We start from the raw sequence: 15,771 nt of genomic DNA, 5'->3' as shown, positions 1-15,771 counted from the left end.
CTTGCCTGCATTTGCTTCTTGAGTGCTAGGATCACAACTGTGCAGTACCATGCCTGGATCGGTTCTGCAATTTTTAAAATTGTTTTTATTGAGCTATATAATTTTCTCCCATCCTCTTTCTTCCTCTCCCCTCCTCTTCTACCCTTTCCCGTGGTCCCCATGCTCCCAATTTACTAAGAAGATCTTGTCCTTTTGTATTTCCCATGTAGATTAGATCCATGTCTCTTTCTCTTAGGGTCCTCAGTGTTGTCTAGGTTCTCTGGGATTGTGAATTGCAGGCTGATTTTTCTTTGCTTTATGTCTAAAATCCACTTATGTGTGAGTACATATTATATTTGTCTTTCTGAGTCTGCCACCTCACTCAATATGATGTTTTCTAGATCCATCAATTTGCCTGCTATTGGCATAAAAACAGACAGGAGGACCAATGGAACTGAATCAAAGATCTACAAGCACCTGATTTTTGACAAAGAAGCTAAAAATATAAAATGGAAAAAAAGCATATTGGTGCTGGCATAACTGGATATCAACATGTAGAAGAATGAAAATAGATCCATATCTATCGCCATGCACAAAACTCAAGTCCAAATGGATTAAAAAACTCAACATAAAACCAACCACACTGAACCTCATAAAAGAGAAAGTGGGAAGTACACTTGAATGCATTGGCACAGGAGACCACTTCCTAAATAGAACCCCAGCAGCACAGACACTGAGAGCAATAATTAATAAATGGGACCTCCTGAAACTGAGAAGCTTCTGTAAAGCAAAAGACATGGTCAACCAGACAAAATGGCAGCCTACAGAATGGGAAAAGATGATTACCAATTCTGCAGTTTTTCATAAACTGACAGAAATACTTGAATGGTCTAGTGACAAACTGCTGGAGGTTGAGTGTAGACTCCCTTGACAGTCAAAACTGCTGGGATGGACACATTTCCCTGATAAGTCCCAACAACTCTCACACTGAAAGCTGGAAAAAGGTTCATCCCACTGTCTGCTTGCTATACACAGGAGTGGAGATGTGTTGGGGTGGAGGTGGGTGGGAGAGGGGGAGGTGGTAATTGTTTTAACATCTGTGAAGACCACCATCAGTACAAATGTGTGTCCTGAGAGGGAAATTGCTTTAGGAGCCTTATGTGTCTTGGGAAGCAACTGACCGACTCCACCTTCTTATCCCATGAAAGAAAATGCAAAAACTAAGAGGTTCTGTAGGTAGTCACAGCTCAGAGACTCAGGCCCATGGAAAACCGAGGTTTCTCTTCCCCATAAACTTACTAGTCAAAAATGGCTCTCCCTTGTAACAGTGAGTTCCAACTATAAGAATTAGGCCTAGTTAAGATAGAGTCCATGCCAGGTGAGGCTGCTTGGTGCCAGCAGGTGGTAGGCGAGGCAGGAAGATCAGGAGATCACACTTAGCTGTATGAAACCCGATCTCAAAACAAAACTAAAGAAAGAATCACAGGAAACTGAAAGACAGTTATGGATGCAGGAAATATTAGATGGTGCCCAGATCCTTGTCAAGTTAATACAAAATCTCACGGTAAAAATTGTTTTCAGTTTCTTTTATTCAAAGGCAGAATATCTGGCTCTCAACGACAATGAGTTACAAGGCAAACAAAAAGATAAGAAAAACAACACAGTTTAGAAGGGCAGCCATGGATTGTAGTTTAGAAGTTATATTCTTTCATAATTCTTTGAAATTATAATATGAATACAACTAATTGGTGCTTGTATAATTTTCCTAGTACTTTCTAGGTCACACTTTAACTTCACTTAACCTTCCTCCAAACCTATGTATTAAATTTTCCTCTACATTTTATATCTTAAAATGGCTTTTGTTGCATCTAGACAATATTAATTTAGACTTACCTATAATTTAAAATTTTTTTCTTTTATTATTTTTATGTATATGAGTGCTTTGCCTGTATGTACCACTTGTGTGAGGTGCCCTCAGAGGCCAGAAGAGAGCGTGGGATCCCCTGGGACTGGATACCATATGGGTGCTGGGACCTGAACCCAGGTCCCCTGGGAGAGCAACCAGTGCTCTTAACTGCTGAGCCATCTCTCCAGCCTCTGGTTTATTAGTTTTAATTTTGGTTGCTTTCAAATCTTTCTCTCTAGCTTTTCATCTAGAATTCCTTCTGTCTGATGACTATCTGTTAATACTTTCTTTAGTGTAAGTAGGCTGGTAAAATCATTTCACTTTCTTTTTGCATGAAAATGTTCCACTCCATGTTCTTCTTAAAGCGGCTTTCTGCTGGGAACAGAATTACTTTCTCTTGGAACACTAATTACATCAGCTCGCTGTTACAGTGCTTGTGCTCCTGACAAGGCGTTAACTGTCGGCCTATATCTTGTTCCGTTCAATGATTTCAAGATTCTATATTTTTTATATCAATTTTACTCTGCTATACATATCGGAGCGTTTTGTGTACTTTTGTTTCGCTGTGGAGAACCTGAACCCAGAGCCTGCTACCTGCTAGGCAAGTGCTCGGCCACTGACCTGCACCTAGCCTTCATTCACCCTTTTAGAAATACTTCATGAATCTCTGAATTCACGTCTTTCAACCACTTTTAGAGGTTTTGCTGTGGACAATGGTCTTGTACCCTGTTACTTACATTGTATTGTTTTAATAAAACGCTGATTGGCCAATAGCCAGGCAGGAAGTAGAGGCAGGGTGACCAGGCAGGAAGTAGAGGCGGGGCAATGAGAACAGGAGAATTCTGGGAAGAGGAAAGATGCAGTCTGTAGTTGTTAACCAGACACAGAGGAAGCCAGATGAGAATGCCTCACTGATAAAAGTTACCAAGCCATGTGGCTAACACAGGCAAGAATAATGGGCTAATTTAAGATGTAAGAATTAGTTAATAAGAAGCCTGAGCTAATAGGCCAACCAGTTTATAATTAATGTAGATCTCTGTGTATTTCTTTGGGACTGAACAACTGTGAGAACTGGGTGGGACAGAAACCTCTGTCAATAAAATGGCACCAATGTGGACAACTAAATCCACTTAAAACCTGAGAGAGTTTGGGAAGGAATTCTAGACACAAAAAAGAACAAATTTAAGCATGGCTTCTTGGTAGCAGCATTTTCTCAGGTGAACTCTGTTTGCTAGAGGCAAGTGCATCTCATTTAAGAGAGGCTTCCTGACTGAGCTTTAGCTGTAAAAACCTTGCAGCTCTTTTAAGAGGCTGCACCACCAAACACTTAAATGGTGTTTATGAATAGCCGACTACATGTTTCTTGATGGTGGCAGGAACCTTGAAACTCCATAGAGTTGTGGCAATAAGCATGGCTCTGGTTAGTACCTCTGCCATGAGGCTAGACTCTTAGAAAGTTAAGGAATGGGCTGGATTCAGCCATCAAAGCCACAGCTTTAATCCTATCCACATTGCTTAACAAATTAAAGACCATTGTGGTCAGAAAATGAGAGATACAATAAAGATAGTTTCAGATGACAAATCCTCTAAACAGTTTGCAGTGTGTTTAAAAATATATGTAGGCTTTGGAGAGAAAAGAATGAGGATAAAGTCCTTAAAATAAAAAAGAGAGAGAAAGTGAAGGTGTGGTGGCACATACCTTCAATCCCAACACTTGGGAGACAGAGGCAGGTGGATCTCTGTGAGTTCAAGAATAACCTGATCTACAGAGTGAGTGCCAGGACATCCAAAGATACACAGAGAAACCTAGTTCCCCCCCCCCAAAAAAAAACCCTAAAAATAAAAATAAAAGAAATAGAGTTTAAATTAAGGCACATAAAGATGGAAAATACACAAAATCTGGATACTGTATGTTATTGTGTTGTCTTTGAATTGTTTGATCATAATTCAAAATTTTCTTTAGGTCCCCATAAGGTTATCAGTGCACCCAATCAGCAGGAAGTAGCCTGGAAAACTATGCCTGCATTCCCAAAAGAGTAGATTATGGGTGTTTTTCTTTGTTTAGAGTGTTGGTTGCAAGTTGTTATGGATAATGGTCAGGAAGAAAACTAAACAAAGGAGATTAGATTCAGAGTTCTTGTTTTGAAGAAAAAATGGGGGGCAGTGCTGTGGGACAATGGTCACTTATATTGCATTGTTTTAATAAAATGCTGATTAGCCAATAGCCAGGCAGGAAGTAGAGATGGGGCTAACACAGACAAGAATAATGGGCTAATCTAAGATGTAAGAATTAGTTAATAAGAAGCCTGAGCTAATAGGCCAACCAGTTTATAATTAACATAGACCTCTGTGTGTTTCTTTGGGACTGAACGGCTTCGGGACCAGGGGAGACAGAAGCCTCTGTCAACAGGTTCTCTCATTCATCCTCTCCTCATATCTTCTTCTTTGAGACAATATCTTACTGTGTATCCCACGGTGAATTTGAACTCACAGCAATCCTCTTGCCTCAGCCTCCCAAGTACTGTGAGCCACTCCACCTGCTAGTCATGCATTTTGACCTTCACGTTCCTTCTCTCTTCCCTTAGACTCTAACTAGATACATGCTAGAACTGCTCGCTTCTCACTGCTGTATTCCTTATGCTTCTTGCTCCCCGCTTGTTCTTTTCCAGCTTTTTCCTCTCTGTCCTTCATTCTGATCACTCTTTTCTGATCCATCTTCCAGTTGACTAATTCTCTCCTCAACTTCATCTAATCTGCAAAGTTCTCCCTCTGGGTTCTTAAGCTCGCTTATATTTTTCCTTTTAGTTTCATATTTGCACCTCTTTTCACGTCAGCTTTGTTTTCTTGCATAGTTTCTGGCTGTGAACTGAAATAAGCCCTTTCTCCCTTAAGTGGCTTTTGTCGGGGTGTTTTAATCAGGCAAGAGGAAAAGCAGCTAAAACGATACTCCACATTGTTGGAATCATACGGTGTGTTTATCAGTGCCTAGCTGACATTATGTGTCCTCCAGGCTCCTGTTGTAGCTTGTGACATGGTTTTATTCCTCTTTGGGGTTCATAAAAACGCCACTCCATTTAGATGTCACATTTTCTTTATCTGTTCACTGTTGCTTTCCTGTCTGGCTGTAGCGAAGGTGATGATACGGTGAACGGGAAATTTGACACCTGCATGCTGTCACCAGAAGTGTGACTGGTGGGTCACAGGGGATCTGCTGGAGAAATCTCTGTGTGTTTGCAGAACTGTATCGTTTTGATCTCTACAAACACCACAGAAGGGTTTTGACTTTTCCACGCACTCATTATTTCCTGTTCTTTTACAGTGGCTGCCCTAAGGACACCTAACAATGGCCTTACCTCGTGGCTTTGATGTGCATCTCTCTGCTTATCACCAACACTCTAGGTCATGGAGAGCATCTCTTCCTCCTACAGAAACATCTGTCCAAATAACGCTTTGGTGGGGTGGGGTGGGCGGGCAGGGGAACTGAATCAAAACTACAATGAATGATTATCTCATTTAGGCAGCAATAGCTGTTAACAGAAAGGCATAAGGAGCCCTGGTGAAGGAAACTCTGCACCCTGTTGGCGAAAATGCAAACTGCAGCAGCCATTATGGAAAGGATGGAGCCCCTAAAATTAAAATAGTTACCATGTGATCCGAATGAAGCCCACACTTATAAAGAAATCTACTCCCATGCTATGACTCTATCCACAGCAGTCAGCCCGACCTGGCTTTGTAGCAGAACATGATCCTGGGGTTATAATCCTCCTGTCTCCCACGAACTGGGGTTGAAGGTGTGTCCATCACTCCCGGCTTTCCTTTGCCCGTTTTAAATTTAGTTATTTTTTTGTTGCTGTTGATTTGCAGAAACTTCTTTACATTCGCAACTTTGACCTTTATCACATATAACTTATGAACGTTTTCCTCCCGCTTGCTCTACCCAATCCAGCTACGGAATGTTGGGATTTCTCAAGCCTTTTTTAGAGGTATATCTCTCTGGGCTTGGACATTTAATCTAATAATTGAGAATGTTGGCAGGTTTCTGCTCTGGAATTACCTAGCTCTGTAATACTGCAGAGTCTCTGGTACAGTCAGCTGATGACGGAGCGCCTCCTTGTGGACACCTCTGGTAATCCGCACTGCCGCATTGGATAACCAGGATGGGACCAAGGTTGGTCCTTTGGCAGTCCTTCTCTGGGTCAGGATGTTGGCCACTTGCTCTCTTTGCCCTTAGCCTGGAGGAAGTGGGAATTTGATTTTCCTCCTCATAATGACTAGGGGGCACAGAAAGTTCTTAATTGGTTTCTAGATTTTTCTAGGGCCAGTTAATTATAAAATTTGTCTCCGTAAGGAGGGAAGATCCAAGGCTTGCTCCTCTACCATTTTGTTGACACCGGTTCCCTCTCCCAGGCAGGGCTTCATATGAGCAACAGCCTTTGGCATCAGTTAAGAGATGCTTAGTCTAGATAACCATTTAGAAGAACATCCTTTCAATAATTCCATTAGTCAGTTAAAGATGAAATAGAAGAGGAAGAGGGTCTTCTGCAGTTGGTGTGGCAGTTTGAATGAGAATGGCCCCCACAGGCTCACAGGTTTGAATATGTGGTCCCCAGTTGGTGAAACTGTTTGGGAAGGATTGAGAGGTTGCCACTGGGGACAGTTTTGAGGCTTCAAAAGAGCCATTCCCAGTGTCTCTCTCTCTCTCTCTCTCTCTGCCTGGAGCTTATGTCTTGATACGTAAGCACTTGGTTGTTGTACCTGCCTGCCTGCCTGCTCCCCGCCATGATGGCTGTGGCGTCCAACCCTCAGAGACAGTAAGCCTCAATAAACTCCTTCTTCTATAGTTGTCTTGGCTACGATGTCTTTTCACAGTGATAGAAGAATAATGAAGACATTTTGCGTTTCCTGTCCTATCCAGGAAAAAGTTTAATCATGTGAGCATGGGATTCTCTGGTTATCCATTTTCCAATCCTCCTTCTGATGCCACACTTTTGGTTTTTGAGGTCCAGTCTCACTAGGCTGCCCAGGCAGGCCTGAATTAGACCCTTCTTCCTCAACACCTGAGTGCCTGGGTCACACACTCACACAGCCAGGCTCGGCCACATGTTGCCCTGACTGTTGTGAGGTACTATGAGCCTCCTGACACTGTTCTTTTACTTTCAGCAGGTATTTCTGGCTATCCTAACCCCTTTCCACTTCCATGCAGGGTTTGGAATCGGGTGGACAGTGTGGAAAGTGCTGAGATTGTGATCATGACTGCAGTTAAATACCCACGTCATTGAGGGGACAGTCATCTGGCCAAGACATACAGCATGTAACTCTGCTCCTTTAAGCCCTTTAGCAAAGGTTTACCATTTCTCAGTGTAAAGGGATTGCAAACATTTTGTTTATCAGTGTTTCATGTTGTTTTGCTATAAATGACAACAAAGGATTTATTTTTTTAGTGTTTACATCAGCATAAAAATAGAGTGGTTGCAGGGTTGGGGAGGGACAGTTCAATACAAGGCCCAAGTTCCCAAGCTCAGGACTCAGAATTGTTAAGCACGGATAAATGAATAAAATAAAATACTGCCATTTGTACAACTGCTCCTGAATCTTGAAACCTTTTTAAATTCACTTATTAATTCAAGTAGTTCTTCTGGAAGACCCTACAGATGCAATCATGACATCTTCAAGTAAATAGCTGCCCATCTATTTCCCAATCTATTTAACTTTGATTTCGTTTACTTCCTATTATATTGACTACAAATTACATGCAATATTGAATGATAGTCAATATATATAGTCAAGCAAGCATCCTTGCTCTCATCCCATGGGGTGTATGTGTGTGTGCACATGCATGTCTGTGTGTGTATCTGTACGTGTCTCTGTATGTAATACCTGTGTGTGTGTATCTGTATGTGTCTGTGTATCTGTGTGTATGTATATCTCTCTGTGTGTATGTCAGTGTACCTGTGTATCCGTTAGTGTGTCTCTGTGTTTTTATGTGCCTGTATGTGTGTATCTGTGTCTGTATTAGTGTGTCTCTGTGTGTCTATGTGCTTGTGTATATCTGTGTGTGTGTGTCTGTGTGTGTCTATGTGCCTGTGTTTATGTGTGTTTCTATGTTCCTTTGTGTGTGTGTGTGTCTGTGTTAATATGTCTCTGTGTGTCTATTTGCCTGTGTATATCTGTGTGTTTGTGCCTGTGTTAGTGTGTGTGTGTGTCCATGTACTTGTGTATGTCTATGTGCCTATGTTAGTGTCTCTCTCTGTGTGTGCATTAAAAGCATTTCAGGTTGAAACATTTCTTTCAATTTAGTGAGCTAAGAGTAATAATTGAAGACTAAATATCATATTCTGCCTTTATTTATGTAATTTTCTACTTTCTGTAACCCCACAGAGGCAGATCAAGAGTTCAAGAGTGTGCACCTCCACACCTGTCTTCTATGGAGTTACAGATGTGCACCATCACACCTGTCTTCTATGGGGTTACAGATGTGCACCGCCACACCTGTCTTCTATGGGGTTACAGATGTGCACCGCCACACCTGTCTTCTATGGAGTTACAGATGTGCACCACCACACCTGTCTTCTATGGAGTTACAGATGTGCACCATCACACCTGTCTTCTATGGGGTTACAGATGTGCACCGCCACACCTGTCTTCTATGGGGTTACAGATGTGCACCGCCACACCTGTCTTCTATGGAGTTACAGATGTGCACCACCACACCTGCCTTATGTGGGGTTACAGATGTGCACCACCACACCTGTCTTATATGGAGTACAGATGTGCACCACCACACCTGTCTTCTATGGAGTTACAGATGTGCAGCACCACACCTGTCTTATGTGGGGTTACAGATGTGCACCACCACACCTGCCTTATGTGGGGTTACAGATGTGCACCACCACACCTGTCTTATATGGAGTACAGATGTGCACCACCACACCTGTCTTCTATGGAGTTACAGATGTGCAGCACCACACCTGCCTTATGTGGGGTTACAGATGTGCTCCGCCACACCTGTTTTATTTTGGGTTACAGCCTTAAAGTTTAACACATAGTGAGTTACAGTCACCCTGCTGCAAAGTAACTATAACGCTGTTCTGACTTTTCCCGAATATTGTTATTTTTCAAGGCCATTTTAAGTTTTAGGTGAAACAGTAGAGACTTAGGACATGAGACACACACCTTGGGAAGGGCATATCCCTTTGGTCTCCGTCAGGCTGTTGGAGTGCACGACCAAGTCGTTTCCAGCCTGAGCGGATACTGGATTTGCTGCAGCCTTAGTTCCGTCCAGATCATGGCTCATTTCAAATAATTTGAGGACAGGATGCCAGTCCTTCCTTCAGCAAGTGTTAGTAGACTCCCGCAATGTCTTTGTGCTCTGCAGTCTAGCCGGTAGCTTTCTGAGCTGAGAGTGTGTGTCTCTTGCTTGCATTGCCACTTCTGCTTCCTGAAGGAATTTTCAAACTAAGATTTTTATCAGTGTTCCAGGCAGCACACGACATTGTAGTGGGAGCAATGTTCTCTTAGGAGTCTCTGCCTCCTGAGTAGGCGCAGACACCCCCAGCTGTTTTCCCATTATGTTCAAGGCTTGCATTTGTGGATGCATTTGTAAGAATAATTGATGCTGGGATGATGTCATTTTCTTCGGAAGAAAACAGTTATTTGCTTATTTGGAGCCCAGCAAATCTAAGAGCTGGCAGTCTGGAATGACTCGAATCTGCTTGCAGAAGTTGAGTTTTGACGGCTTGAACTGGGCCCACGGTGTACAAGGAGAAGAAAACTCGGTCTTGGGTACAGCGTGTCTGTACCTGTGAGGGGAGTGGCCATCTTGTCCACTGCAGATCCTGTCTTTTATACACTGGTCCTGGGTCCATCCACATACATGTCCTGCCTCTCGGCTTCCTTTGCACTGGCACCCATGGCCAGGGCTGAAGCCGCCCAGGTCCCAGCTCACCCGTCACCATGTCTGGTTTCTTCCAGATGTTGGCCCGTTGTCTTACCTGACATGGTTAGGAACCCTCTGCTTCCAGGCAGGTGCCAGTCTTTTGTCTGGTTCATCCTGTTGTCCCTAGTGGAGAGGGGGCCTAGATTCCCCAAATTTGGCACCTTTTATTTATTCTTTGGGGATACAATCTTTTTTATTTGTTTGTTTGGTTTTTGAGACAGGGTTTCTCTGTGTAGTCCTCGCTCTCCTGGAACTCACTCAGTAAACCAGGCCAGTCTCAAACTCAGAGATCTGACTGCTTCTGCCTCCCAAGAGCGAGGACTAAAGATGCGGCCCACAGTGGAAGGGATTTTTATGCCGTCCATTTTGTAGTTGCTGCTTTCTGCTTTGAATGCTGATTTCTCTGCTTTTGCCTATATTTTCTTTGCTCTTTCAAGTTATTGTCTATTTCCTTACCTTTTAATCATACAGAGACATTTTTCTGGAGTAGCACAATAGTTTTTGTTTATAGTCCCAGCTAACCAGGGATGGGAAGATCTCTTGAGCCTGGGAGTTCACAGCTGTTGACATATTCTAAGATACATGAGATTTGTGTGCACCCATCCCTTTGGTATGTCCCAATTTTTACTAAAGTGAGTTTCAGGGCCACAAAAATAGCAATTTTAGATTTTTCGTGTTTTGGATGGTGAATAAGTACATAAAAATATATTTGATAGTGAAAGTATAAAATCCAGAGTGAAGCTTCATAACTTGAAAAATGGCTGTTCTAATATAGAAATTCATTGAGATGTATAGACTTTGGGTCTAGTTAATTTTAGTGTGTGATGTATTTTTATTTGCAAGGTTTTCTAATAAAGTTTACAAGAATATAAAAATCACAGTTATTTTATTTGCACAATTTTGATTTAATTATGACTTGCTCTTGTGGACTGGAAATGACTGAGACAAGTCCGTATAACCCATGTTCCTCTCATACTCACTCCACAGCCAAGTCTGGCCTTGGAATCCCTAGCCTCTCCTCCTCGCCACCTAAGCTCTGTGATCTCATTCAGGGTCGTGCACCACCACACCCAAGTCTTTGTTTTTTTTTTATGCCTTTTTTTTTCTCTTGAGTCCCTTATTTTGATTAATTTCTCAGCTGGCAGAAATATTCCCTCTGTAAAACTGTTCAAATGTTTTTTTTGTTTGTTTGTTTGTTGGTTGGTTTTTTTTTGTTTTTGTTTTTGTTTTTTTTTAGTTTTTTGAGACAGGGTTTCTCTGTAGCTTTGGAGCCTGTCCTGGAACTAACTCTTGTAGACCAGGATGGCCTCGAACTCACAGAGATCCGCCTGTCTCTGCCTCCCGAGTGCTGGGATTAAAGGCATGCGCCACCACCGCCCGACTCTTCAAATGGTTTTTAAGGAAGTGCTCTCTGGTCTCCTAGTAGGATTTAATAACATCTGACATTAGTTTTTAAGCCTGTCGGTGGTGGCGCATGCCTTTAATCCCAGTGCTTGGGAGGCAGAGGCAGAGGCAGGTGGCTATCTGTGAATTCAAGACCATCCTGGTCTACAGAGAGAGTTCCAGGACAGGCTCCAAAACTACACAGAGAAACCCTGTCAAAAACAAACAAACAAACAAACAAACCAAATAAATAAAACAAAACAACAAAACCCCACCCTCTACAGCTCTTCCTGAACAGCAGGCCCAATGTCAAACCTTGTCAGCAGAGGGCGCTAGAGTGACGAGTACGAAAAGGCTTTCCTTCCTGTTGGCTCCAGAGTACCCCAGGGAGAGTTTGGTCTCAACGCGCTTTGAGGGCACTTCCCCAGGCATCTTTCATAGCTGTTATGTGCGTCTCCCAAGCGGTTTCTCAATGGCAAGTCCTACTACGCACGCGTGGGCAGCTTCCTGGCAAAGGCCAAGGGTGACGCCGCCTGTTTCCGGGGAGGTGTGCGGGGGAGGAGACAGTTTCTTAGAGCGAGGCCCAGGTAGCACGGCCTCAGGTTCAGCAACATCTTCCAGAAGCAGTTTCCTGGGGAACTGTAGACAACCCAGCAGAGGCTGTGGCCCGCTAGCCCCAATGGGTGACTCTGCCTCCCTTCTCTGAGACCCTTCAACATTCCCATCTTGTCCCCTTGCTAATTCCAACCCTGGCTGATCCACAGCCCCTAGTTTATAGGAAGGGCTGAGTTGGGGGGCTTTTCTAGACCTTTCTCCTCCACTTTTCATTAGAAAGATATAGTGGCACCTCTCAGCTACTAACACCTCTGGGCCCTGCCCTGCGTCCTGAAGTCCTCACAGAGCGGGGATCCAGCAGAATTACAGTTTGTTTGAAGAGAACTATGAAACACGAGGTTGCTGCGGACGGGCATAACACGGGAGAAAATGCCCTCAGAATTCAGGAAATCTGTCTCACTCTTGTTCTCTCCCTCATGCACCGGCCCATTGTTCTGCATTCTTACAAGTCCTGCGGTCACGTTTTCCTCTGCGGTGTCCATTATGGACCCTTTTGGCCAATGTGTGGCTGCTGCCTTGCCTGGACCGGGCCCTGACCCCTACATGAGGATAATAGCTTCCCTCAGAAAGTCACCTACCTATATTGTTCCTGCCTCACTCCTGGAAGCTTCCCTGTCCAGTGCAACCCCGCATCCCCTCTGCTCTGCTTGCTTCTGTTATCTGTGCACACATTAAATTGTTTTCCTCTGCTCAACTCAGGCAGCTTTGATAGAACCTGATTGGAGCCGCAGGGAAAACGCATTTGCATGTAGGTGGAGCCCCCTGCTGGTACAGGAGGGGTAGCCAATGAAACTGCTGCAGAACTGAAGGAGCCTTCCGGTTCACCCAGACATCCTGTCCCTCTGACAACCTGTCGGACTCCCTCCTCTTACTGTTGCAGACTAAAGGTGCCTGGGACCCCAGTCTTACGAATAACCATTATCTGCGATGTTGCTGAGTTCTTGCCACAAACCAGGCACGGGGTGAATCTCTTCATCCATAGCTCATCTCGTAGGTGGGGAGAGCAGCCCAGGGACAGACCATGAGCTCGGTGGGTACAAAGCCTGGGTGATGTGCTCCTTGTGTTTAAATTCACATACACAGGCATGCACAACTATTTATTCCTTACACCCCTAAACCGTGACAGATCTGAGCGTATGAGAAAAATCCTTAGAAACAGATTCAACGTAATGCCCATCAAAATCCCAGCAAAAATTCTTCAAAGACCTGGAAAGAATGGTATTCAACTTCATATGGAAAAGCAAAAAACCAGGATAGCCCAAACAATACTATACAATAAAGGAACTTCTGGAGGCACCACAATCCCTGACTTCAAACTCTACTACAGAGCAACAGTACTGAAAACAGCCTGGTATTGGCATAAGAACAGATAGGAGGACCAATGGAACCGAATAGAAGACACGGATATCAATCCACACATCTTTGAACACCTGATTTTTGACAAGGAAGCAAAAAATACCAAATGGAAAGAAGAAAGCATATTTAACAAGTGGTGCTGGCATAACTGGATATCAACATGTATAAGAATGAAAATAGACCCAGATCTATCACCATGCACAAAATTCAAGTCCAAATGGATCAAAGACCTCAACACAAAGCCAACCACGCTGAACCTTATAGAAGAGAAAGTGGGAAGTACACTTGAACGCATTGGCACAGGGAACTACTTCCTAAATATAACCCTAGCAGCACAGACACTGAGAGAAACAATTAATAAATGGGACCTCCTGAAAAGCTTCTGTAAAGCAAAGGACACAGTCAACAAGACAAAACAACAGCCTACAGAATGGGAAAAGATCTTCACCAACCCCACATCAGACAAAGGTCGATCTCCAAAATATACAAAGAACTCAAGAAATTGGTCACCAAAAGAACACATAATCTAACAACAACAAAAAAAGGAGTAAAGACCTAAACATAGAACTCTCAACAGAGGAATCTAAAATGGTTGAAAGACACTTAAGGAAATGTTTTTTAGTCATCAGAAAAAGGCAAATCAAAACAACTCTGAGATTCCATTTTACACCTGAAAGAATGACCAAGGTCAAAAACACTGATGACAACTTATGCTGGAGAGGATGTGGGGGTAAAGGGAACACTCCTGCATTGCTCGTGGAAATGCAAGCTGGTACAGACCCTTTGGATGTCAGTGTGGTAATTTCTCAGAAAATTGGGAAACAACCTTCCTCAAGACCCAGCAATACCACTTTTGGGTATATATCCAAAGGATGCTCAATCGTGCCACAAGGACACGTGCTCAACTATGTTCATAGCAGCACTGTTTGTCATAGCCAGAACCTGGAAACAACCTAAATTCCCCTTGTCCGAAGAATGGATAAGGAAAATGTGGTACATTTACACAATGGAGTACTACACAGCAGAAAAAAATAATGACATCTTGAATTTTGCAGGAAAATGGATGGAACTAGAAAACACTATTTTGAGTGAGGTAACCCAGGCACAGAAAGACGATTATCACATGTACTCACTCATAGGTGGTTTTTAAACATAAAGCAAAGAAAGCCAGCCTACAAACCACAGTCCTAGAACTTAGACAACAGTGAGCACCCTCAGAGAGACTTACATAGATCTAATCTACATGGGAAGTAGAAAGTATAAAAAGACAAGATCTCCTGAGTAAATTGGGAGCATGGGGACCTTGGGGGAGGGGAGAGGCAGGGAGGGGAGCAGAGAAAAATGTAGAGCTCAATAAATATCAATTAACAAAAGAAAAACCCTTAGAAAAGACCAAGGAATTGGGCTGGGGGGTGGTGGTTCAGCACATGAAGTGTTTGCTTCCAGATCCCCAGGTCCACGTAAAGGCGAAGAGCGTGCGGTGATCCACATGCAATTTCAGTGCACAGGAGACAGAGACAAGGAACTCCCAGAACAAGCTGCTAGTCTGGAGGGTCAGAAAGAGACCCTGCCTCAGAGTGAACAGTGTAGCACAATCAAGAAAGACACCCAGGAGTTGGGAGGAGGTTCACACACCTCTAATCCCAGCACTCAGGAAGCAGAGGCAGGTAGATCTCTGAGCTCAAGGTCAGCCTGGTCTACAGAGAGAGTCCCAGGACAGCCACAGCTGTTACTTGGAGAAACCCTGTCTTGAAAAACCAAGAGAAGAAGAAGAAGGAGGAGGAGAGAAGGAAAGGAGGACACCGACAACATCCTTGAGCCTCCACCCTCATCAAATGTGCCCACACATGCTCACACACACACACACACACACACACACACACACACACACACACACACTACATACACATGTACGTGAAAGGAAGGAGGAAAGGAAAGGGGCAAAGGAGCAGAATGGGGCTTCGGACGGAGCCAAGCAAGAAGAGGGGTTTTGCTTTGCCAGAGTCCGCCCATTCCAAGGAAACTTTGGAGCCGCCTGCGGCAGTCGCGGCTCGTCTTGAGGCAGAAAGTACCAGCCCTACGTGAGATAGTCACCAGCTGCAGGCTCCCAAGCAAGATAACACCTGGGGCAGGGTGTGGGCGGGGGTGCGGCTCCTTGGGGACCAGAAGTAACTGAACTGTGAGCAGTGGACCCTGGCAGTATGACGAAAAATGAGCTCTGTGGCCAAGAAGGGGGTCTGGTGTGCAAATCCTACCACAGTCAAAGCGTTTTCAACAGCAGCAACGGCAGTGCCTGGGACCGGGCTGCACAAATGCGGGCTCATTTCTTCCACACACAGAGATGCTCCACAGACTCCCGGTGTTTTGTGCCCATCAAGGTCATATAACCTAGTCAGGTAGAGATCGCGACTCTATCTTATGAACAGGGAGGGTGAGCATGTACAGGACATGACCTTACTATGGACCCCAGGCTGGACTTGAACCCAGAGGTCTCCTGAATCAGCTCTCCAATTGCTAGGATACCAGGCCTAGATTACTGCTCTATGAGCTTCAGATCCATTATCAATATTCAGGCCCATGTCCTTAGGTTTCTCAG

General features: G+C 44.0%; 1 protein-coding gene across 1 annotated transcript in view; it reads right to left on the bottom strand.

Annotated features, from left to right (window-relative positions):
* The window catches only part of Chit1 (chitinase 1), a 47,446-nt gene extending 35,145 nt beyond the window's left edge, over positions 1 to 12,301 (bottom strand). Inside the window, 1 exon segment of the mRNA XM_041648679.1 lies at positions 12,220 to 12,301. Within this exon segment, the coding sequence (XP_041504613.1) occupies positions 12,220 to 12,301 (82 nt within the window).
* Positions 12,302 to 15,771: the final 3,470 nt, after the last annotated feature.

This window comes from Microtus oregoni, unplaced genomic scaffold (genome assembly GCF_018167655.1).
Source record: "Microtus oregoni isolate MIOR12 unplaced genomic scaffold, Mior012 000003F_ref0000135, whole genome shotgun sequence".
Lineage (NCBI taxonomy): Eukaryota > Metazoa > Chordata > Mammalia > Rodentia > Cricetidae > Microtus > Microtus oregoni.
Note: the sequence above shows the minus strand (reverse complement) of the source record. Positions and strands in the feature narration are given on the sequence as shown.